The 26,344-nt window shown below is 46.6% G+C and overlaps 1 protein-coding gene across 6 annotated transcripts in view; it reads right to left on the reverse strand.

Annotated features, from left to right (window-relative positions):
* The window catches only part of DAPK1 (death associated protein kinase 1), a 188,085-nt gene extending 166,053 nt beyond the window's left edge, over positions 1 to 22,032 (reverse strand). Inside the window, exons 1-2 of one of the 6 annotated variants that reach the window (XM_058695537.1) lie at positions 21,897 to 22,032; positions 20,599 to 20,768 (exon numbers count right to left, since the gene is read on the reverse strand). In XM_058695537.1, the coding sequence (XP_058551520.1) occupies positions 20,599 to 20,660 (62 nt within the window). In that variant the 5' untranslated portion in view covers positions 20,661 to 20,768; positions 21,897 to 22,032. The other 5 variants (XM_058695536.1, XM_058695542.1, XM_058695539.1 and 2 more) reach the window with 5 other exon arrangements.
* Positions 22,033 to 26,344: the final 4,312 nt, after the last annotated feature.

Here is a 26,344-nt window from a genome sequence, read left to right on the forward strand (position 1 = left end):
CCTTTTAGGTGTCCGTGTCGTGAGGCTGCCCAAGACGGATGTCCTCAGGGGGTTCTTTCTATCCCCTCCTCCTTGGCCCCACTGCTAAGACCCTGTTCTAAAGGGAAGAAATTGTGTCAAACTATCCTCCAACTGTCTTTGAAGTAGAAAACAGCATATGGAAATGGTTTAGCTTGAGTTCTGAGTTTGCAGAGAAATGCTTTTATAACGTTTCTAATTGGCCTGAACATCAAAGAAGGCATTGTCACTCACGAAAGAGAGCGGTAGAGAATAATTAAGGATGGCTGAGTTGGTGAGGTGTCAACCAGACTCGGGCACAGTGACACCGCCACTACCACCATCACCTTAAAGGACCCTCAGCACAATTATACTGGATGTCTTGAAGGATGTTGCCCAAAAGCTTTGCCCTGAAGAAAGATACCAAACATGCTTGCTTAGTACCATAGCGATTCTCTAGAACGCCTCCCACCCACGAACAGATGGAAATAGTCAAAATATTAAAAATATACTGGAAAACCCTGAATGCCCTTCCGTGGGTGAATGGATAAACTGTGGCATATTCATCCAAGGGAATACTGCTCAATGATAAAAAGGGATGAACTGATACCCCAACAACATGGATGAATCTCAAATGCATTACGCTCGCCAGACTTAAAAGGCACATACACTAGGACTCCATTCCTATATCATTCTCAAAAAGGAAACTATGAGAACAGAAGACTGAGCAGTGATTGCCAGATGCTGGGGGAGGCAGGGGCTAGCTACCAGGGGTACAAGGGAGTTTGGGGAGATAAGGGAACTGCTGTACATTCTGACCGCACTAGAGGTCATAGGACACCATGCCTTTGTTAAAATTCACAGAACTGCATGATAAAAAGTGTGATGCCTGGGGCGCCTGAGTGGCTCAGTCAGTTAAGCATCCGACTGTTGGTTTCGGCTCAAGTCGTGATCTTGCGGTTCGTGAGTTCGAGCCCTGCCTCGGGCTCCACGCTGACGGTGCAGAGTCTGCTTGGGATTATCTTTCTCTCTCCCTCTCTGCCCCTCCCCTGCTCCTGCGCTCTGTCTCTCTCAAAATAAATAAATAAATTGGGGCGCCTGGGTGGCTCAATCGGTTAAGCGTCCGACTTCAGCTCAGGTCACGATCTCGCGGTCCGTGAGTTCGAGCCCCGCGTCGGGCTCTGGGCTGATGGCTCAGAGCCTGGAGCCTGCTTCCGATTCTGTGTCTCCCTCTCTCTGACCCTCCCCCGTTCATGCTCTGTCTCTCTCTGTCTCAAAAATAAATAAACGTTAAAAAAAAGTGTAATGTCACTGTATGCAAATTATACCTGGGAGAAAAAGGCAAAAAACATCGAATCATCAGGAAAAAGAGCAAAACTCAACAAAGAATTGAAATATTTAGCGTTTCTAGGTAAATTTCACTTCAATATTTCAAAACAAACTTCCATCTCTCTGTACAGCTATGGCTCAAATGACTGGTCATGTCCTTCAGAACAACTGACCTCTTACCCTGATGAGAGCAACAGGGACAGGGAACTCAGCTCCTCAAACACTGAAGCTTCCAGGGACACCAGACACAGTGGGCAGGCAGCTGGGCAACCAGGGGAGCAGCCCCAGTGCCACGTCTCGGAGAGCTCTTGGAGGGAAGAGACGAAAACACACAGAAAAGGAGGTAGACCAGAAGTCCCCAGCCTGGACACAGTTGCCCTGACAAAACGACTATCTCTGCTTATTTTTGGAAGTTGACATTGTGTCATTCATTAATTCAACTCATTTTTGAGCTAAGCTCGATGAAAAATAGAGACGCAGTAAGTCCTGGAGCTCCCTGCCCACACTGGAAGACATATTCCTCCACCCCAACTGCATCCACAGGGCCACCCACAGGCTACCATGGGATAAAAGGGGACCCTGGGGAAACCGCAGGATGTACCAGTCACACCGTTTGGGATGTGGACAGAAGGTGACAGGTGTCCCCTGGAATTCTTTGAGGGGTGCTTCTGGCAGGGAACCCAACCCAGCTTCACCTCAGGCTTCTGAGAAAGATGCAAGTTCAAGGCTTCCCAACCTTTCCTACCCCACCTCACAGAACACACAGCAATGATGTCTCTGCTGCCTGCGGCCTGAGATAACGAGCCCGGGGGTTCCAATGCCCCAGCCCTGCCAGCTACCCTGAGGGTGAGGGGCTCAGGGGTCAAGCACACCTGGAATGCAGGGTACTTCTGAAGCTCCTCTCAAGGAGCCTGGGAGGATAGCTCCAGAAGGGTACTCGGTAGTGAATCTAGAGACTCGGGAAACTGGGTTCTAGTGTCAGGGCACCTCTGGCCTATTCAGAGCCTTTGAGTGAATCATGAACAAGTGCCCCTCTTCCTGTCAGAGGCCCCCGAGCATCAGCTAGATTTCAGCCCCAACGCCCACCCCCTTCCTCGCCTCCTTTACAGCCTCTGGCAGGGCACAGTATGCTCATCCTTGCCTGAGAGACAGAAAGCTCTGTCCTGTGGGCTGTACAGATCCCATCCAACTGTGTCAGCAGGGATACAAATAGACCGTCTTTCAGCAAGTTCAGACAAAGTACTGACGAGCATGTCTGGGATTCTATTTGAGGTTAGCAAACATAAATACCCGGGAGCTTGTATTTTCCTAGAATCAGATTTCCTCAATCTAGGTCAAGCTTATTTCTGAGGTCCCCCCACCATTCACATAAACTGCTTGGAATGGCTTCTTTACCATTTCCCTATAGCTACTGAAATGCCAGACACGACCCCACCAATTGAATCCAGCTTGTCCCCACACCATGTTTGATGACCAACTGGCAATCAAAGGTCTCACTTTCTGGGAAAAATATATTTGGAACCATACCTCACATTTTATACTCAAATGAGTTCCAGATGGATCATAGACTTAAATTTAAGTAACATACCACAAACGTATTGCAAGAAACCATAGAGATTATTTATTAACAAAGTCAACATGGGAAAGGACTCTCTAACTGTGACATAAAACCCGCAACAAATGAAAAAAAAAATTTGATAAATTTGACATGTTAAAAAAAACAGGTGTCTGAGTTGATGAAAATGTTCTGGAGCTGGATTAGTGGGATGGTTGTGCAACCAATGTGAATGCACTTAATGACCTGCATACCTGAAAATGGTTAAAATGGAAAATTTTACTTTATGTGTATTTTACCACAATACACAAATTTATCCATGGGACGGAAAACACTAGAAACAAAGTCAAAAGACAAATCATAGCCTAGAAAAAAGATGCACAAATCATGTCATAGACATGAAGCGATTTGTAATATATGAAGAGCCCCCACACATAGAGGTCTACAAAGCTACTGAAAAACGAGCAAACTATGAATTGAAAGCTCACAACAAACACAAAAAATTCTTAAACACATGAAAAGGAGTCTATACTCATTCATATTTAAAAATTAATGAAACTACACTCAACAAAGTGGCAAGAACCCAACCCTGCTGCAACAGCAGGGTTGGGTTCTTGCCACTTTGTCGAATATAGTTATCCTACGGATAACTGTAACATTTTACACAAAGGAATTCTTTGCAGAATTATTTGTAACAAAAAAGTTAGGAAAGAACCCTACGAGCACCTAGATCGGGAGAGAGTTAAATAAATTACAGCAGACAACCAGAACAGCGAGAAGCATTTCTTTTTGTACAGTAACAGGATGACTTCCGAGATAGGTTGCCAGGTGAAAAAAACAAAGCGCAAAACAAGATGAATAGCATTTCAGTAAAAATATGAAAATATTTATAAGTTTATTGACTTAAATGCACATAGACTCTATCTGGATGGATCTCAAGAAGCTGAGTTGCTGGTGACTAGAAGACAGACAGAAGGAGGCTACCTCTCCCTGCACATCCCCTTTGACTTCCATGCCAATGTGAATATGTCACCTATTCCAGAAGACATAAAGGGATACGACTCTCTTGTTCCCTGTAACGGAACAGAACCTCAGAAGTCACCACACTGCTTGACACAAAAGCCTTCCCTTTCCTAGAAGATGGGGAAGAAAAATACCAGCTTAAATAAAGCTGGAAGTAAAAAACATAGAAGGAGATGCTGTCTTCTCCCTTCCTGTCTGCGTCACACTGCTCGAGGGCTGATGTCCCACCAGAAGGCAGCCCGGCCTCGAAGCTTCACACACCTATGCTACCAACAATTCCTGCGTCTGTCACTGACATTCAGCACCATCCTTGGGACTGAGTAAGACAAACAAGCACCTGCCTTTTCAGACCTTAACAGTGGCACAGGGGAAGGTTCCAGCCTGCCTGTGCCAGCTCACGAGAGAGTTCTGTTCATTTTGCAGGAATCGGAAGAGCCTGCTAAACGCAGCCACTGTTAAATAATATACAATCAAATAATGTCCCAAAGCCTACAATGACACCAAAAGCTTAAAAAAGATAGTTACCACTACTGCAATTGGCAGTGAAGTTGAAAAACGGTTCAGTTTAATGAATATAATTTGTACGAGGCTGAGTCTAACAGCAGATCGCATGTCAGATTTAATGGTGATGTATTTATTGGGAAAAGAATTAGCAAATAGGAATGCAACTCCATTTGTCAAAATATTGTCAACCACAGGTCAGCCAAAGCAAAAACCAAGGAGAGCATTCTGTGAGATGCAAACGGCTATATGGAATTTACACACATCTTAGTATTTGTGAATTGTGTTATACATCCTTTATATCAGTAAAATCTCTAATGTACATGTGCACATGTACACACATACATGTGTACCTGTGTTGTACACACACACGCATATAATATATGCATATGCACGCACGCCCACAGTTCAGTTACCACTAAATTGAGCTCTCTGCTGCCATGAACTCTGGTTCCCCAGTCTGTAAAAGGAGCATTAAAAAAAAACACACTTCCTACCACCTTCGTGGGACAGTAAGAAACTATAAAATTGAATTCCAGTTGTTACCAACGTCCTGATTCTTCCCTCACCCCACAGTGGCTGATTTTAAAATACCTGCTCTCAAAAACCTTCCCCTTGTCGTGTGGCTTTCCAGAACCTGTCTTCCGGCCTATGATCTCTTTATTACCACAGAAGGGAGTGCAACCCCAGGAACAAGAGCTAGGCACTGAAAACTGTCTCCAGCTGTCCCTGTCCTTATCTGCTCAGGGGTAATTCAGGGGTAATCAGCAGGTGCTTTCACAGCCCCGGCCCCCACCGTCCCCACACCTGCCCCAGGCAGGGGAGGCTCGGCTGCCAATGCCTGTTTTCCCATCAACCCTTTTACACGACTCTACCGGAGGCACTGTTTCTTCACTCTGGGTATAATTCCACGCACTTCCTATAGAAGTAATTTTAAACCATAATTAAACCCTATCCTTTCAGAACACACGATACACCTTTCTACATGTACTAAGAATCAATTGAAATCTACTGGGGAAGAAGTTGATTCTATATTAAGATTTCCGTTTTCCTTTGTGAAACCTCCATTTTCAGGCATTATATAAAAATGAGAGCAGATCTGACAGAACTGCCTGACAGCCAGGGCAACTGCAGATTGCAAGAAGGTTTAACACGAGTCCCTTAGTTTCCACTTAGAAACTGCAAATATTCCAGGGCAAACGGCTGTGCCATAGAGGCTCTGTTCCCAGACTCAGCACAGACACGCGCTGCTTTCTCAGAGAACCACACCAGCTGTGACACGGGACAGATCAGTACCAGGTACCTACTGCCTCTGCTATCTGTAACTGAAATGGGGTCAACCACATTTTATTCCCACTAGACTCCCCTCCGACCCCCATACTTTGAAATTCTTAAATATATATGACCCCGAGAATATGTAACATGGTCAAAAGTACCAGCAGAGTTTGGGGAAATCCTCACTGTACTGCAATAGAAAAGACAAAGCTGTTCTGTCCACATCCTCCCCTGCAGATAGCACTGTGATATGGGGACCTTTGGGGGGCTGTCACCTCTCAGGGTTATCCCAAGGATGAGAACACACTATGCATCTTAAAGAACCCATTAATGATTATTTGTCCACATTTGAAACTCAGGAACTATGGCTACCGTCCTTCTGTGATGATGACCAGTTAAGGGAACTGATCATCAAACAACAGGTATTTCTGGAATACCTTCTTACAAGATGCTAGGAACAAAAGAATTATGATGTCTCGAAGGGCTTACAATTCAGGGAAGACACACACACACACACACACACACACACACACGGTAGTGAGCAAAGCAATGGTGGGGAATCTACATGCTACATGAATGTTCCAAAGAGAAATTGCCCCAGAAGTTTGCAAGAGGAGGTCATCACTTTGAAGTGGGATGCCCAGGATGACCTCCTGAACAAAATGGAATATACACCCAGCATCCAGAGTAGAGAGGAAGGTCCCACATGTTGACAGGGCAGAGATTCTGATCACCTGCACAACAGAGGGTAACAGTAACATACAAACCCGGCCCCAGGTCACTATTGTCACCAATGGATGTCCCTTTCCTGATTATTCTTCATTGCCTCCATCTCTACCCCCCACCCCCAATGTGTTCTACACTCTTCTTTGCCCAGCCTGGAGGCTGTCCCCACACATGGCACCACTGTGTTTTCCTGTAGGTGGTTAACAGCAGGCACTGGCAGGAGGTTGGAGGGGAGGAAAGAGGGAGACAGAGGTCAGGGTGTTTCTTCCCTAAAATGACACATGCTGCTGGTAGGTCTCCTCCGTGGCTCCAGCTCAGCTGAGGCAGATTATCAGATCCCCAGACGGTGGGTACCTGGCCGTCCTATAACCTTCACCTGAACGGCTAGAAGTGGACTCATTTCCTGCCATCACCCTGATGACACATTTCCCTTTTCTTCAACATCCCCCAAATCAGGGTCCTTTCACACCCTCCCCTACTGGCAAGCTTCCCCAGCTGACTTCCATGAAAGCGCCCTGTCTCCGTGTCCCCAGGGAGCTGGGAGACAGGGCAAAACACTCTTCCACCTCCTGCTAGGGCCACCCCACCCCCACCTGACTTTCTACCTTTCAAAGCCCCTGCCAGGAGGAAGGGATCTATGAGCAGTAACTAAGGCATGTGGGCTCCCAATTGTCACACAGCACGCTACACCATCCAGGCAGAAACCAGGGGCTAAAAGAAATGAAAAGAGAATAAAAAGTAGGAGTTACCTAGCTTTGACCTAAAATTAGCAATCAGTATAAAACAAACAAAACAAAACAAAACAAAACAAAAACACCTATTAAGCAGGTTAAAAACAGAGTCATCAAGACAGGAGCAGATGCCACCCTCGGGAGACAGTGGGGTGGAGAGAGGTCAGGCAGCAATGGGATCCCAGCTGTGACTCATAGCATCCTGCTCAGGAGGGAGGGGCACGGCAGAAACCAAGCTGTCAGCTGGGGGAGGCACCCACGCCCAGGGGAGTGACATCTGGAAGTCTGACCAGCAGCCTCTCCAGGTCTTACTCACTGCCAATCCCACCCCAGACCTCTGGGAGACAGCAGACCCACCCACTCCTGGGACAGCACATCAGACATCACCTGCCCCAGACTTCTGGACACCAATTTCAATAGCTTCCTTCAAGGGCATTGCCTCTGCCCACTGGGTGCAGGATCCTGGCTTGCCTACTGCAAGCACCAGCCCTCAGGCCCATTAGTCAACACTTCCTTGTCTTGACCCTATAGCCCACTCCTTCTCTATGGGCTGTGGGGAGGGTGGTGCCCCTCAAGAGACACGTAGCAATGTCTAGACACATTTTTGGTTGTCACAACTTGGCGGGGGCGGAGGTGCTACTGGCATCCAGTGGAAGGAGGTCAGGGATACTGCTAAACATCCCACAGTGTCCCAGACAGCACTCACTGCAAGGAATTATCCCCACCAAACTATCACAGGTGCCAAGGTTGAGAAGTGCCTAGAACAAAGGAAACCTGCACTGAACACATCACAGGAGCTGGCACTCTGCTAGATGTTCTAGAGTTCTTTAAACTTCTCCTCCAAAAAAAAAAAAAAAACAAACAAACAGGGAGGGAGACAAACCATAAGAGACTCTTAAACACTGAGAACAAACTGAGGGGGGATGGGGGGATGGGGGAGAGGGGAAAATGGATGATGGGCATTGAGGAGGGCGCTTGCTGGGATGAGCACTGGGTATCGTATGGAAGTCAATTTGACAATAAATTTTATATTTTTAAAAAACCCTCAATAATAATAATTTAAAAAAACATTAAAGAACAAAAAAATAAACAAATAAACTTCCCCTCCAGGACAGTGACCAAGGAACAGGACACAAAGTGAGCTACACCACCCACCACCCAATTCGCAGACACAGATGAGCAGTTCGGGTCTCGAAGGGTTACCTCTGCCATTTTACACACATTATCCAAGGCCAGTGTCTTCCTGAACCTCAGTTTTCTCATCTGTAAAATGTGGATTACAATGCCTACCTCCAAACCCCGGTCTACATGGGTTCCCAGTACATCTCGGTTTCCTTATTTTCTGCTTCATGTCTGATTCCCACTTTCTTCCAAGGAACATAAGGACAGAGATACATACACGTATCCCCCAGGTGCTCACCTGCTTCCATTTTTACATGCCCACAAGAATGTGAGTTAACGAATGAAGAGAAATCAATGACCCCTCCGGGTCAGAACGACCTCTCCCTGCCTGAACACCAAAAACAGTTTCCATACTTGGTTTCTCTCTCTTCTTACTTGGGCTTTCTATTACCATTGACTGGGGAAAGTCCGTCTACTCTACAGGATTAGAGACCTGTTGAGATAAACTGTCTTGCCGAACACGTCAGCAAGGGCTGGGCCATTCAGATGCGCAGCCCACCCTGGATGAAGGAAGAGATATTGAACAGATATTACAGTGCACAAGACTCTTTGGTTCAATGGTCTCTTCTCTGTATGCTGACTGCTTATAGTTAGCTGTGTCACTCCCTGATATTTTACCTCGACTCCCCACCCAGACTCAGCTTCCAAGTGTTTGCCCTTTCAAATTTGCGAGCATCTAATGTCGCTTTTATAAACTAAAGCTATCCACTCGATAAGGAAGCATCCTTTTAAAGTGGCCTCTTGAACAGCAGCCATGCTCCCTGCACAAACGAGACCCTGGCCCAGGGGAACAGGGACGGGCACTCAAATGTGTAAGTGGGCATTTACCCACAGCAGCTGGCGGAGCCTCCTGGCCATTAAGTACCTCCTAACAATTCAGTCTTTCAGCCACCATCCTAATAGGCTTTTCTTGGCACGGGCGATTTGGGCTTGGCCAAACACTCATTTTCACATCTTAAATCAGTACGTGTCAGAACTGAATGGAGGCCCGGATCTGCCATAGGTCTTGTGTTCTGCAGCAAGCTCATTTTGGTCAGGAACTCGGGGGCCCACACACTCATTTCGGACCTCTTTTTCCATAAAGATCTGTAACAAAAATCAGTGATGTGTCTCTCTGATCAAATTCCTAGGGTCTTATCTGCCTGCTTGAGACAATTTTTAACTTAAAAAGGAGCTAGAAGAACGAAATAGGCTTTTCAAGTACCTTGAAAAGTGAAAAGTGAATTTGCATGCTGACCTGCCTTGGGTTCCCGACAATGCCAGGAGGGCTACCCCTCTGAGCATTTTCAAGCAGCTGACACCTGGCCATCATGCAGCTTCAGCCGCCCTGGCTTCCCTGGACACATCTCTTTCCATCTAAATAGAACCTCCTTAACAGAAGCTCCCCCCTCCTTCTTCCCACGGCGTCTGGGTGGAGGTTCAAGTTGGCATCCTATCTCTAGCAGCCCAGCTAAACTTTTGAATGCCCAGCTAAACTGCTCATTTGTTTCTCAGGAACTCGAAGAACCATCTACCACACTTGAGGCAGACCCGCTGAGGGAGCCCAGCACACAAACCGAGTCCTGGGTGAGGGCCCACCAGCCCAGAGCAAGCACACCCACAAGGACAGATCAGATGAACAAAGTCGAAAATGGCAGAATGAGCCCCCACCCCCCACCCCTGCAGACTGAGCCAAGGGCAGAGGAGAAAGGAGAAGAAAAGGAGGAAGGAAGTGACACATGAGCCCTCACCCCCACCCTCCCTAGGTGTCCAGACCAGAACCTGAGTAGGGAAATAAGGAATGGATGGAGAAGAGGTAGGGTTCTGATACATAGATTCAAAAGCATGTTACACAGTCCCCATACCCTCACCATGCCATTCCCTCTCATTCTGTCTTGTTAAGCAGCCATTGCTTCTCAAGCATTTAATATATGCGGGGTACTAGACCACTTTACACTCACTATATACAACCTCACGATGAACGTATTTTTTTTTAATGTTTATTTATTTTTGAGAGAGAGAAAGAGTGCATGCATACGTGTGCAAGCGGGGAAGGGACAGAGAGATAGAGATAGGGAGGATCGAAGCAGGCTCCAAGCTGTCAGCACAGAGCTGGATATGGGGCTCGAACCCACAAACCGTGAGATCATGAGCTGAGCCTAAATCGAACACTTAACCCACTAAGCCACCCAGGAGCCCCTCACAACGAACATATGAGGTAGGTATGATTTCTACTCCCATTTAACAGGAAAACACCTGCATCTCATGGAAGTCAAGTGAGTTTCCCAAGGTAACAGCTAGTATATTGTGGAATGAGGGATTTGGGTCCAAAGCTCTGAGCCATATTCTAATTTCTGCATATGTACCTGCATTAGGCAAATAAACAAGGCCAAATGCGTGCTTAATTTAATCCCATCCAATGTAAGAGACAAAAAGCCATGTTCTCTGCTCTCAGAAGAAACTTACAACCCAGAGGGAGAGCCAAGAATCGCATGCATAAACCAACTGCAAAAGTACACAAATGGTCATTTCTATATTCCAGATTGTTAAGGAACATAAAAACTAAGAAAGACAGTCTTCCTGGTGGAATAGCCAGGGACATGCTCTGGGGAAGGATGTGGACTGAAAATGGCCAGGTTATTTCCTCCTTGCCTCTTTTTCTCCAGGTGATAACCTCTCTAGCGTAAATAATTTTTTTTTTTTATTATCTTCATCAAAGGGAGAACATGGCTCAGAAGATGAGACCTACAAAGGATGGTCCCTATTAATCAGCAATATTCATAAAAGAGGACACACTCATTCCACGCCTGCCTTGCATTTAGCAAAACCAAGGGACTTCGTGTTTCAAAGCGTGTTTCAGGCTCCCCTCGCCTGTCCACTGCTGTATTTTCCGAGCACAGCTACCTCGTGCCAGAGGAGGGGTGGGGAGAGCACAGACTGACACAACTTCATCCTGGAAAAGATTCCATTTGTACTAATTCACTTCCTCTCCCAAACAACTGAACCAGTCGCCTGAAGCTCTACGTAAGGGAAAATATATGACGGTGCTTGGGGCCAGCCCTCATCAATTCTAGATGGGAAAACTGTAAATATCTTCCAGCTCTCCCGAAGCTTGTTGGAATTACCGTGCAAAGAAATGCCAAGAACAGAATCCCAAGAAGTCATTTTATAGGCTCACGGCCAAACGGGATGACAGGTGAGGATTCCACTTCATTCCACTGGCACAATGTGGAAAACGTGACATTAGGGAGGAAAAGGAGCAGAAGCGCCGTTAAGTCAGCCAGGCCTTGCCCTGAGCATGTTGGTGCCACCCCAATGATGGTCTGTGCTGCGGCGTGCGCAAGCCAGGAGAGGGGCCATTCATACACCGCAGTGGGGAAGGAAAACGAACCTGTGCTCATCAGAAGCCAGAGGAGCTCCTGAGGACAAACTCAGTAGAAGTTTCTGGCTTCACAAAAAGCTGTTCACGTGCTAATTCAGCCCCCCAAATTTTTCATGTTTATTTATTCTTAAAAAAGAGAGAGAGAGAGAAAGGGAGAGAAATGGGGGGGGGGGCAGAGAGAGGGGGAATGGGGGAGGGACAGAGAGCGAGGGAGACACAGATTCTGAAACAGGCTCCAGGCTCCAAGCTGTCAGTCAGACCCTGACGCGGGGCTTGAACCCGGCTTGTCATGACCTGAGCCCAAGTTGGACGCTTAACCGACTGAGCCACCCAGGCTCCCCTGCATGCCGACACTGCATACACTCGGAGGGGCAAAGACAACATTTAGAAAGACAACGCTGTATATTCATGTCCCAGGTGCACAGCAGAAACCCCGGGCAGGTGCTGCTTTCAATTATACTGATTTATATACCAATAAGATAGTGATTCGTCAGATAGCAAGTGACTTCTTGGCGTTTTTGTTTTTGCTTACCAAATTTCTACAGACAGTTCCTCTGTGTATCAGCATCCCGGACAGCAGCAGTTGGCTGTCAAAAGTCTATTCTCGAAGGTATTCCGTATACCTACAGTGCCCGTAGCTTAGTTTGTTGTTGTTTGTAAAGTGCAGCAGCTTGTAACTCCCAGTCTATTAAATCCTACACTCAAAAGGTTGCAGCCTTTCATCACTTTTCCAGAGACACACACACTGCTTACCCAGAAACCACAGATGGCAAAAAAAAAAAAAAAAAAAAAAAAAAAAAAAAAAAAAAAAAAAAAAGGGACTCCACACAGAAGCAAGGCAACGTCTCAAAGTAGGATGGGAACCTAAGAACTGAGTCAGCTCGAGCTAGTGACCTCTTCTGTCTTCTGCCCCAAGCCACCCTTTCTCTGTCCCAACATATCCCTCCGTCACTGTTCCTTGCCTTGCCTCACCTAAGTCATACCTACCCTCTGCATACACAGCCTGCTCAAAGACAGACATGCGAGTTGTAGGCAGCTCAGTGGAAAAGCTAATCCTTTTCATGACAGATCAAAAAAAGGGGCATTGATATGTTCCCTACATTTATCTTTCAATGGGAGAATTCTACTTTTGGGGGCCTCAAACAAGAGCATGGAAGACAAAAATACCATTTTTAAGTGACAAAGGAAAAGCGTGCGTGGTTTCAAAGGCAGAAAACAAGAAGCTGCAGAAAGAACAATGGGGAAGAATGGAAATCAGCTCCTTCCTTACAGGTGAACCCTTACAGTATCAGCTGTATTTGAGCTACACCAGCCTTGTTCATCACATTAGATCTAAGTAAGAACGATTAGGCAGTTTTGACAGAAAATGTGTCCCAAAAGAGAGTCCACACTCGGAGTCAAATTGCCCAGCCGAAAACCACCAGGCTTACGAATATAAGGACCATCAATATAAATTTTCCAAACACCAGAGATCAGCAGGTTACAGCGTTCATCTTCTCAAACATTACGTTCCTTGTCTGAAGTTGAACGTGTTTATAAAGGGAAAAAGATCAACGACATTCGCCCCACCTCCTCTCCTGACATCTCTCAATATACATTAGGATGCTGAATAAAATTCTCAAGCTCACGACGAAATGTCATAGAACACAGAGGAAAGCCCTGCAGTCATTTCTCGGGGGGAGGTAACATTACTTAAATGGCCATAGTGTGATCCCTAAGCCACATGAGCTCATAACGTCACCTAAAAAAGGACAGAAGTGAGAAATAAAAGCCACCCAGGATCACACTGGTGACCTACACCAGAGGTTAGTTACAGGCACATGACCGATTTTGTTTTGTTTTTTTGTTTTGTTTGTTTTGTTTTGGGCTGGGGTCGAAAATAAGACGGGAACCATTTTAGGCTTTCCAACTTTTTCATTGTAACAACCCTCGTGGTGCATTGAATCTAGAGAGAGGTACAGCACTTTCTGGTTTCCCTAAGAAAGATTCACTAGTTAGACACAGTTATTTTAATCCTAACATTTAGTTAGATGATATAGAAAAACCGAAGGGCAATTTTTTCCCCTCCTCTCCCTCCTAACCGCACATTTAAAGGAATTCGTTTAGAATGTTAACAAAGTGATAAATTGGATTTACTCTAAATAATTATACTATCATATCATCTCTTTCAAGGCTGAGAGATGATGCATTCTGTTGTGATAATTTACCTCAATAAACCGAAGCAAAACAATTCAGTATCACCTTCCACCTCAAGTCTCAGACAATCACATACCAGCCCCAAACCAGACCGACAAGTGCCACTTAATGAAACGAAAAACTTTGTCATGTAGGGGATGGCCCACTAGGCAGGGCCATGACTCTTAACACACTACCCTACTCAAAGGTTAAAAAGTAATAAGAGTGTTCTGTGAACTTTCTAAAAAGCTGAACTATTAACTTTCGGAGTTGGGTCAAACTATGCCACACACTAACATCATTCATAACCGTGGGGCACAAGCCATTGGGAAAAGGAAAGCAGTTTCTGTGGGTAGGAAAGTGCCAAGGAAGAGTGCTGTGCCCAGAGTAAGCCCCTGGCTGGTGGGGGGCGAGGGGGGCATAAAACCTTCATTGAGGTGGCTACTAGCTCTTCTAACCACCCTCTCCAACGCAGGTATTAAAATAGATTAGCCTTAGCAGGCTGCCCAAATCACCTTTCTTAAATATCAGCTTCATCTGGCTTCCAAAAAAGGAAAATTGTCAAATCCTAAGTAGCGTGAAGAACGCTAAGGAAGCCTGGCCAGGGTTCGGGGCCCGCCTCCTGCTACCTACTAAGAGCTGCTTAACAAAGCCACTTGACCTAAGCACCCACTAGATGAAATAAGAAGGGAGGACCCAGCGATCACTCCAGCTTCTTCTAGGTCTGGGTGTCCAGGGGTCTCTGGGCTGACCTTCACCAATGCGAGCCCCTTCCCTCCCCCACCAGTAGGCTGCTTCTTTGTCTCACGATGAGTAGTAAGTTTCTACCAAAATTAGGCTTTGTTGCATTTATACCAAATGCCTGGTTAACTTAGGCACACACAGCAGATGGCTAGAATTAAGGATTCAGGATGAAATTCCCTGCAGGAAGCCAGGGGGTCTTCCAAGAGGTCAGACTATGTAATTGACCTTGTAACTCACAGGTCACCTCCTGAGACAGAGAGTGAGACCCCAAAGGGCCTCCGAGAGCCCTGCCTCGGCACCACTCCACTTTCAGGAGTATCCAGCAGCACGCCCTCGTGCCTCTCCACCCAGATGCCCTCCCTGCCTCTACCCCACCCGGAAGGAAATGGCCTTTGCCTTCAAGCAGTCACAACTTTGCTGGGTGGTAAGAGGATATGTCGCCAATGTCACCTCTCCCGATATAACCCCCATATGTAATTACTGAAATTAATCTGAGCATCCATTTCTGTAAGCTTACTGTGTGTTTTTCATGGCTTTGCAGGGGCAGCCAATGCTATGGGGTCTTAGGTTCCTAAGTGGATGGGCAAGATACAGGCTTAGCATAACAGGGCACAGGGGACCCAAAAGTCGGCTTCAATGCTTCTTGGCTCCCCATCAACAAAACCTCAACCCCCTTTGTTCATGGCCCCATCCAACCTAAATTATGCCTAGTGATCCAGAGGTGCCTTCCCAGTGCATCAAGCAAGCATCCAGCCAACTGCCACTCATGACCATCACCACGCCTTCTCTCCACACCCCGGAAGACCATTATTAGACCTTCCTAAGAGGCACAGAGTTCAAAATCACTGAATGCAGAATATAGTCAATGATATTAACACAGTGTTGTACAGTTGCAGAGGGAAGCTACACTTGGGAGCATTCTGTAACACACTGACTTGTCCAATCGCTATGTTGCACACCTGAAACTAACATAACATTGTGTGTCAACTATACTTCAAAAAAAGTTGCTGAACGTTACCTCTGCTACATATATTTGAACGTCATCTCTCTTACAACATTGCAGCCTCTCCTATCAAAGGAAACATCTGAGAAACACAAATAAAAAAAAAAAATCACATTCAGCGCTGTCCTACGGGATGATCTCCTAGTCAACCCAGTGGGCCTGTGAGTCCCACTTCCAAAGAGGAAATGTCCCAAGAAGTCCTTCCTCCTTCCATCCACACAGGCCTGCGGTAATTCTAAGGGCCCACCCCTGCAGTCCGCAGTAAACCAAAGGAATGATGTACTCCGACTCTCGGAGTTTAGGACAAAGCCTTACTTCAATTAAAATGCCTATGGATTTTATGCCAAAGGGAGAATGTTTTAAATTTGAATTATTAGCTTCTAGCTACCAGCCAACCAGTGTAAACTCTCTAAGGCTCCACTTTGTTTTGTTTAAAACTGATCTTGTGCTTGTAAATTTTGGCTGCTGTGCATATTACTGTTCAGGCATAGACAATACAAAAGGAAAAGCAGCTTTGATGTTTATGAGCTGCAGACTTTAACATCCTAAGCTCATCTCCACCAGGGTCATCACTTATCGAGGGCTATACATATGTACATGTTGGTGGGGCGGGGGGGTGCGTGTGTGTGTTCACGGTGCTTTGCATATATCAATCCATTCATCCATCAGCAAGCATTTATTGAGCCCCTACTGACATGCACCTAATTAGGCATTAGAGATAAAAAATGATGAGCAAATCCAAGGTCGCAACCTTGTGACAACCTGTGGGGAAAGCAGATAATCAAAGAAGCAATGACTCTACAATATGGTAAACACCAGGATGGGGACAACAGGTTATTAAAAATAATACCTTAGGCAGTGACGGTGTGTCATATGTTTACAGCCACTGTCTCCGACTCCCACAACACCCTATAAAGGCAGGTGTCTCCTCACTTTCCAAATGAGTATACTAAGGCTGACCCACACCACTCGCTGCATGCTTATCAGCATCAGCGTTCACATCATCATTTATGTCTCAAATCCCCATTCTGGTCTCGATATTGCACCTGCCAACCTGCATTAGTTTGTTCAGGCATGAGTCAAGCTTTCGCCTGGTGTTACACAGCGCACTCTGTGCCCTCGGGAGAAAAGACCGCGGAACTCACCCAAAAAGAACGTTCAAGCTGGCTACAAGAGGCAACACAAGAATAACGACAACACAGATCAAGGACACAGCATGGCACGAAGCCAGCTGCGGTCACATACCAACACAGAAGAATGATTCAGATGGCACATCTTTGGTTTCTAGAAGGGGCACATCATTGTGGTGGGATTTCTTCAGGAGGGAAGACCTAGGTCTTAAGATCGTGTAAGGTGAGAAGCGGAAGAGGAAAGAAGGCCTGCTCCCCGGGAAAGAGGTGCTCAGAGAAGTGTCTAGAAGGCTCACAGGTTAGGCTGAACCACTGCCAACCACATAACCAGAGCCCAAAGGTGGGACAAGCCAGCCTATGGCCTTCCAAGTGCCAACTGATAAGAGTGGCTGAGGCACCCTGGGGCGTTAAAAGGACCCAAGGGGACCAGCAGATGGAGAAATCTGCATTTATAAGAACTCCTCCCACAAACCATTCCATGGGATGGAAGCAGTGCTTTGCTCCACCTCCTGAGACAGAGAGTGAGACCCCAAAGGGCCTCGTAGAGTCAACACGGAAGGTCACCAAACAGTCTTCTAAGGACGGGGGTCCTGCTCATTACAGGAATTTGTTTCCACGTGGAGGCTGGGCTGCTTCACTCTGACTCAGATGGCGAGGCCAAGGGCAACATCAATGTGTCTCCCCAAGGACCCTTTTCCCAGAAGGCCTCCCTTCCCCAAATTGGTAAACAGATACCTGGATGCACGTTGACTTGCAGGCCAAGTCAGCAGCCTGCCTGCAACACCCACAGGTCTCAGCCAGGCCTGCAGATGAGATCTGCATTTGTTTAACTCTATACTGCTGATGAAAATATGTTTACATGTGTTACACAACAGCCATGACACAAGCACTAAACCTCTCACTTCAAAAATGAAGGAGGGGAAACTGGGTGGCTTAGTTGATTGAGCATCAGACACTTGATTTCGGCTCAGGTCACGGTCTCATGGGGTCTTGAGATCGAGCCCCGCTTCGGGCTCTGTGCCGAGCGTGGAGCCTGTTTAAGGTTCTCCTTCTCCCTCCCCCTCTGCCCCTTCCCATGCACGAATGCTGTGTGTGTCTCCCTCTCAAAAAATAGATAGATAAATAAATAAAAATGAAGAATCCTAAGGGTCAGAAAGGGTGAGTGACTTATTTAAGGTCATAAAGCTAGCAAGTTGCAGAGGTAGATTTGGAAACCGGATATCTTTCCCATGGTCTGTCTGCTGGATCACCACTGCAATAACCAGAATACTTTATAAAGTTCTTTACAGGGACAGAGAGCTTTTACAGCAGTCCTGGGTAGCACAGTCCTGGGTAGACACACACTAACATACACAGACCAACAGACACGTGCATGCACACATACTCATACATACACACGCTCCTGCTTTTCCTCAACGTAAAGTAGTAACAATAACACTACTGAGTGGACCCGTCTTCCCTTCTCTCGCTATGGACTTGGTCTCCGCATATTCATAAGTTAGGAGAGTAGCTATCACTTAGATGACTTCTAAAGACACCCAGGTCAAGTGCTGAATCGATACGCTGGTCCCTGTATCACTCACTGCTTAGATCAGCCTTGCATTGGTGCTAAATAACTGCCCATTTTCATTTCTGTGACACACGAAGCAGCCTCTTTTCTTCGTGTCTGCCTTAGTCAGGACGTGTTTTCGGGAAGTGGCTATTTCCAAGGCAGATGCAAAAATCACAGCACTTGGAAAAAAACTTCCCCCTACAATCAACCATTTCCCCCATTTCTAGGCAAAGCAAAAGCAGCTGGTATTGGATGGATATAGGGCATATGTGCTCTATTTTAGAAAACCCCAACTCCCAGTTTTTCAGAGCCCTTCCTTCAAATTCAAAGGTCACATAAATTAAATTATTCAGCAAACAAGGCGTCAATTAGTGTTGCACAGCGGGGAGAAAGTTATTCGCGGAAACAAGACTGAGGCCAAATCAGAGTGAAATGCACTGATAAGTGAACAGGCCACCTCCCAGCTCAGCTAAGAGGGCCTGTCATCTCGCCCACAAAATAAAGATTACAAACTCCCCCACCAGCCTCAGGGAGGCTTCACTTTTTTTTCTTTCTCAGAACACATAATTCTAGCAAAAGATCCTACTGAAAATAAGGTCAGATACTTAATCCATAAAGCAATCAGCTCATCTAATTTTAATCACTCCTCTTTCTTTAAATTTTTTTTTTTTCAACGTTTTTTTTTAATTTATTTTTGGGACAGAGAGAGACAGAGCATGAACGGGGGAGGGGCAGAGAGAGAGGGAGACACAGAATCGGAAACAGGCTCCAGGCTCCGAGCCGAGCCATCAGCCCAGAGCCTGACGCGGGGCTCGAACTCACGGACCGCGAGATCGTGACCTGGCTGAAGTCGGACGCTTAACCGACTGCGCCACCCAGGCGCCCCAATCACTCCTCTTTCTAAGAGAATTTCTATAAGCAGGCCACACAACACAAACGGAATTAAAATATATTTTTCTACCCTTTTCCCCTGCTCTCAAAGGAAAACTCCATATACCACTCATCTTGCTGAAAACCACAGGAATAGAGTGATTTAATTCTAGTTAAACCAAATACCTCAACCACACACCCTTAAACCTTAATCTTAAACATATCCAGGAAACATGACTTTTGAGAGCTTTCTTTCTAAAGTATTCACTCAGTAAATCTGTAATAGATGGGAAGCTCCTCTTAAGTGCAGGCTCTCAGTGATGTCCTGAGTTAATACAAAACACACAGAGAAATATTCTATTACAGTAACTTTTTTCAAAATTGCTTTTATTCTGCACTATTACTTAAACTTGTAAAAAAATTTAGTTAAGCTCCACAGTGGAAATTCTCATTAGGTAACCTGGGGTGTGGGTATTTCTGAATTTCTTTCTAGTAAAGAAACTGCTTTGCATCAGAACATCCGGGGTATATGGAAAAATATATATTTTGATACAAATGTAAGTAAATACACACTTTCTGTTTGTTTCAAGATCCTTTAGTCAGTACCAACACACTACAATCAAATTCTTACATTGAATTTAAATGTAGGTGTGAAAACAGCTTTCTGCTAGTTAGACCAGAGCTCAACCAACACACCCTGTCAAATACCCAGTCAAGGGGAAACTGAGCCAGCCCGGAGCCGCCTCAAAATAATCATTCTTTGTTTACCTAGAAACTGAACGACTTTACACACAGAGACACAGCTCCCAAAGCAATGCTCTGAATCCAGACAGCCCTATTAGACTCTCCGTCATTTATTTGTTAAAAATTTAACATTGTAAATGAAACCAAAGCAACCACTAACACCAAGGGGGTAATTAAATTCCTGGTTAGAGGAAGTTTCAAAATCCAAACCCAACACCAGCATCTGGCAAGTCGCCAAATATGATCTACCAATACTTACTTGCTCCTGTTACTTTGAAAATGCAGACAGAAAGTATTAAGATTTTAAAAGCCAACTAATTAGTTTGTACTCTGTTTAAATCACATAGAAGACCTAACTCCAGACGCAAACATACCTTAGCGTCTGCCTCATCTCGAAGGGCAAACGCTGACAAGAGTTACTGCAGACAATTAAATCTGTTCCTGCCCAGGGGTCTTGATCAATACCCTCTGCAACGTAATCACTGAAATCGCCTCTCCATCCTAGCCCCTTGGATGAGGTGGTTTATTTCTGGTTTCCAGCCCGCGCTGGGCTAGTAACTCCTTTCTCTATAATTTGCACATCTCTTCGAAGGGAGAGGGAGCCGCCCGATTCAAATTGCATTCAAATTGCAGCTGCCCACTGCCCCAATATTATGCATTCCCGCGACCCAGGGGCAGGCGCTTCGGGCGCCCCCTGTACCTGCCAAGTTCCTCGCCGGTGTCGTAGTAATCATCCACGTTTTCCTGCCTGAACACAGTCATGATAAACTGTCACACCTCAGCAAAGCCCAGCGCACTTCAGCTCCGCTTCCCACACCATCACCACCGCTCCTGCGCCTCCGTGGGCCCCTCATGCATCAGTCTCCAGCCCTTTAAAATAAGAGCAATAACAATAATAAAATGACAACCCGGAAAGGAAGAGGACCTCCCCATGCTAAGAGCCGCTCGCCACGCCGAAGCCCACCTCTCCCCAGCTGCCCCTCCCCGCCCGGCGGAGAGGAGCACCCTTTGTTAAACCCGCGCCAGGGACGCCCCCGGCCCCGCAGCGCCCGCGCGCGCGTGGGGCCGGGCACAACCGCACCCCAAGGTCCGCGTCCCCGAAAGCAGGGCGCTCTGAGCGGATCAGAACCGGCTCCGGAAGTGACTGGCCTCCCCGCCTCCCCTTTCTCCACACACACGCCCACCCAGCTCCCCACCTCCGGGGGCGCCGCGGAAGAATGAAGCCCGCGCCCGGGAGGAACGCGCCTCGCTGGAAGCATCCCCCTCCAGCCCGCCGAGGCTCGGCGGCCCCCGCGCCACCTCTCGGCTCCCGCACTCCCCAGCAGCCGCGGCCACCCTCTCCCCTCCCTCGAGCCAGGCAGTCCCCAGAGGCACATTCCTGGCGACTCCTGCTCCGTTACCCGGCCGACCCGGCGCGCGGCCGCCCGGAGGAGCAGGGGAGGAAAGGGAGCGGCCGAGGGAGGCGCGGCCGCCTGCTCCCGGTCTCCGCGCCCCGACACAAAGCGCCCGGCCCGGCCCGCGCCACCTGTTCCCACCCGGCCCGCGGGCCTGGGGGCGCCTCCTGGCTGCGATCCCACTTCTCCCCCTCAGTCCAGCCGCCCCCTCCTCGGCCTTCCCAGTTGCCCTGGGCGCTGCCCGGGCAAACCCCGCCGCGCCGCCGCCGCGAAAGCAAAAGCTGGCGGCGGGGCCCGGGAGGAGCCGGGGAGCGCGCGCGGCCACTCACCCGGGCGCCCAGGAGCTGCCCGAGTCCCTCCCGAGCTGTCGGAGGCCGACCGTGGGCGCCAGCGCCGGAGACAAGCGGGGCGGCGGCGGGAGCGCGGGGAGGGGGCGGGTGGGGGGCGCGGATCCCGCGCGTCCGCCCCGGCGTCTGCTCGGCCGGGCGCTCCCCCCTCCGGCTCGGGAGCAGCTCTTCGGCTCTTCGCCGCCTTCCTGGCGGAGGGCTGCCGGCGGGCGGCCAATGGGGACCCCGCGAGCGGGCTGGCGGCACGGCCCACCCACCTCCAAGCTGCCGGGCCCGGCCGGCGCTGCGGGCTCTGCGCTGCGCTCTGGCTGCTCCTCCCTGCTCTGCGCTCCGGGCTCGCTGGCGCGCTCTACCGCGCACACCCCCGCGCACACCCACTCACCGACACCCACCCGGGAGCCGGGGGAGCGCAGCCGCGCGCGCCGTGGGCGCTCCACCTGTGCACGCCGCTCGGCTGCCCCCCACGGCCGCCGCGTTCCAGAGAGATGCGATTCCTCCGTCCTGCAAATGTGAAATGAGCGCCCCGCGTGTGCCAGGCACGGTGCTGGGCACCGGGAGCTCGGAGACCAAAATAGATTTAAAAGAAAAACAAAAACCCCCCAAAAACCCTGCCCTCATGAAACTTACATTCTGGTGGAGAAGACAGGGGGGAAAAAAGCCGTAAGCAAATAAGATCACTTTGGAAGAAATCGGCTCAATGGAGGCGGTAACACAGAACAGGCTAGAGTAGGGCAGAGAGGGAATGGGTCGTACAGTCCCTCTCCGGAATAGGTATGTCTAGCTGAGATCTGAATGATAAGACATGCAACCAGAGAAGAAAGAGTTGACGTCTCACGGGCCCAATGAAGCAACAGAGAGGAAGGGTTTATGTGTGCTCTTCAATATGTTTTTGGCTATTGATGATTTAAAATGTGGCTGGCTAGTCAAGAGTGAAGTGTTCAAAAAGTATCTCGGATTCCAAGACTTGGTATAGAAATAAGAATGAAAAGAGTCTTGTGAATATTTTTGTAATAACTACATGTTTGGATGATAGTTTTGGATATATTGAGTTAAATACAATCTATTATTAAATTAATATCACCTGTTTTCTTTTTTAAAATGCAGCTACTAGAAAATATAACACTACCTTTGGGGCTTGCATCATGTTTCTGAAGACTGTGCTGGTCTATTTCCTGGAGACTCTTCATCCATTCTGTTTCTTACTCTGCTCCCACCACCCTTTTAGGTCTGGGGAACAGAAAGGATGTTTCCCCATAGGGACTTTCTGGGGATCCCCAAACAGAAAAAGCTCCTACAGGGAAATTTATCTTACTTCTTAGAATGACAGAAAATATGTGAGCCCTCTGAAATTTCAGATTTACATCATTGTTCGAATAATCTAGATTTCCTAAAATGAGAAGGTTTCAACTCTCTTTGGTTCAACATAAATATCAACTGTAGACATTTTGGCCTATTTCAGAAAAAGAAGAAAGAAAGAAAGAAAGAAAGAAAGAAAGAAAGAAAGAAAGAAAGAAAGAAAGAAAGAAAGAAAGAAAGAAAGAGAAAGAAGGGAGGAAGAAAGAAAGAAAAAAGGGAGGAAGAAAGAAAGAAACAAAGAAACAAAGAAAAGAAAGAGAGAAAGAAGGAGGGAGGGAGGAAGGGAAGGAAGGAAGAAGAGGGAGGGAGAAAGAAAGAAAAAGAAAGAAAAAGGAAGGAAGGAAAGAGAGAAAGAAAGAAAGAAAGAAAGAAAGAAAGAAAGAAAGAAAGAAAGAAAGAAAGAAAGAGGGAGGGAAGGAAGGAAGGGAGGAAAGAAGAGGGAAGAAAGAAAGAGAAAAAGGAAGGAAGGAAGGAAGGAAGGAAAGAGAGAAAGAGGGAGAGATGAGACAGAGAAAGAAAAAGAGAGAGAAAGAAAGAAAGGGAGAGAGAGAGAAAGAAGGAAAGAAAAGAATGGCCCTCAGACCTTATATCAGATGGTCCTCTTAAAGAACATTTCAATTCATGGTCCACAGGAAGGGTACACATTCATGATGACAGAAACAAGGGAAGGTTCCAAATTGGGAGATGGTACCTACCTTAGTGGTGGGTTTGAAAATTAATACAAAAAGATCTTGAGAGGTGAGCAATACAGTCAAAAAATAACAACAACAACAAAAAAGTGATTCATCTGGGGGGGGAGGGAATGCAAATGAATACATCTGTTGGGGGTGGGGAATTTTAAACACGAAAGTTTGGGAGAAACTTGGAAAGCACTCATGGATGACTGCTTTCTGGGTAATATTTTTCCTGCAAAATAAATGGAAGTATGTTTTCCAAGGCAATGAGGATTATCTCTGTTTGGGGAATAACATGTCTTACCTTCCATATTTGGTGTGCTAATCACAGGAGATTTTCTGGGGGAGTGAAAAGGGCATGGAGGTAGGAGTCACAAAAATGGATCTAATATTGGTGGAACCACTTAACAGCTGAATGACTCTGTATGTGTCTCTTACCCCCAAGCTTCATGTCTGCGTTAATTTAGGCGAGCATTTTCGAGAAGGAAAATATGGTAGTTAAAAAAAAAAAAACATGGCCAAAAATTCAGTCAAGAAGTGAAGTCTAATTTTTTCCCCCCATGATTATGAGTTGGCCCTGATGTCTTGCTTCTGAAAAAAAATGTGAGGGAAGTGACACAGCATAACGTCCTTCTAAGGCTAGATCATAAGGCACAAAGAACTTCTGCTTCACCCTCCTTCTCCATATCTCACTCTGGCTCTCTCTTTCTCACTCTACTCTCATTCTCTCTAGCACTGGAAGCCTTCAGCTGCCATGGTTACCCTGGGGCTGCCATGTGGAGAGACCATGTGGGGAGACCACAGAAAGAAAGAAGCCCAAGGAAGCCAGCTGTTCCAGCCCCACCCCCACCCCCAGCTATTCCTGTTTTCACAACCGGGTTCCGTGAACAGAATCAATGACTATTTCTGTTTTAAGTCATTATTTTGGAGGTGGTTTGTTACACAGCAATAGATAACTTATGAGGGACTCAGATAGAAAATAACACGTACCAGATGCCAGGCCGACTAAATCATTCTCTTAATAAATCTTCAAATAACTCTGTATATCAGTTGTTTCCATTTTTTTCTCCGCTTTATACTTAACCTTAGTGTCAATTTCATCACCGGCAAAATGGGGACAATAATAGACCCTCGAATGTTCCTCAGGTTTGGTGGGAGAATATAGAGAGATATTACATAAAATAGGGCTTTGTACATTATAAGATACATCAGAATATTGTCTATCATATTTTCTATCATGTTTCCAGCAAGAAGGGCTCCATGAGGCATCTTTCAAATGGAAGACAGCAATACAGTAATCCTCAGATTATGAGATTCAAGCTGGAAAGGGCTTCTCTGAAAATAACTGATTATGAATATGGACAGTGGATTATGATAATCATGGTGATAGCATTTAAAACAAGTTCAAATATAAAACTTAGAACATTATTTTACTAAGGTAAAACAACTGCTGCTATAAAGCCCAACAAAACTTAAGAGTTTTAACAAATTAAAAGTCTATTTCTTGCTCTCAGCACAGAGGCCTGCAGGAGGTAGACAGAGAGCTTGGTCCCACATAATCACTCAAGGATCCAAGTTTCTGCCCTCTGATTGATCCATTGTCCCTCAGTGCACACGAGCTTTTTCGTCGGTCCTTTTCTTCTGCTGGCTGATAAGAGAAAAGAGAATCCAGAGAAGACTACACTGAAGGTTTATTTAGGGGGTCAGGTTTGAAGTCTAAGGCTTAACCATTTGGTGGCAAGATATTCTAAGATCTATCAGATTGGTTCACATTAGTTCAGTTCACCTTTGGATTACTCTTTAACAACAAGTCTTTGGCTTTTATCAAGGGCCTATTTTTTTTTTTTTAATTTTAATTCTAGCATAGTTAACATACAGTGTTATGTTAGTTTCAGGTGTACAGGCACTTACATTTTTAAACAGCCCCGTGAAAAACGTTTCTGCACCCGTGGCTTTCCTTAGAGGGATTGCCCGTTATGCAGCTGAAGGCCTCTTATGTAGGAAGTCACATGACTGAATCCAGTCCCTCCCAGTACTGAGCACTAAGCTAACTCGTCTCTCTTGAACAAATTATGTTTCTTTTTCTCAGAAAGTGAAAATCATAAAGTTCATTCTGTTTTCCATTTTCCCTGGATTCCAAAAAGCATGTGGCAAGCTCAGAAAGTATAGTCCCCCTAGTAATGTCCAACTCACGATATTCTCTGAATCGATCAATAAGCATTTATTATCTAGTATATATTAGATACTGAGGATGCAGAGATGAAAGAAACATTCTCTGTCCTCAAGTAACTCAGTCTAATGAGGGAACCTGATGAGTAAAGAGTTCTGTTACAGAGTGATTTTGCTGGATATCATCCATTCACGTCTCTAGAGCCAGTCTTGGTGCTTCTCCAACCTTACAGGTCGGCAGACTTGGCTGTGAGATTATTTTAATTCACTTCCTTGTCCTCTGCCCGCTGGTTGGTTTGGCCATTGGGAAACCCTGGCATGAAGTCAAGTAGAAGGGAGGAGAAATGAAGCCAGGAGAATCACTCTCCTATTTTCCTCGCAGAAAGGTTGCCTCAGTCACTGTAAAACAAAGGTCACTGCTCCTCATCAGATAACCTCTTCTACATGATTTTCTCTGTTCAGACTGTTGGTAACCAGTCTCTAGTCTTGTCTGTTTGGACTAGTTG

Source organism: Neofelis nebulosa, chromosome 12 (genome assembly GCF_028018385.1).
Source record: "Neofelis nebulosa isolate mNeoNeb1 chromosome 12, mNeoNeb1.pri, whole genome shotgun sequence".
In the NCBI taxonomy this organism is placed as follows: domain Eukaryota; kingdom Metazoa; phylum Chordata; class Mammalia; order Carnivora; family Felidae; genus Neofelis; species Neofelis nebulosa.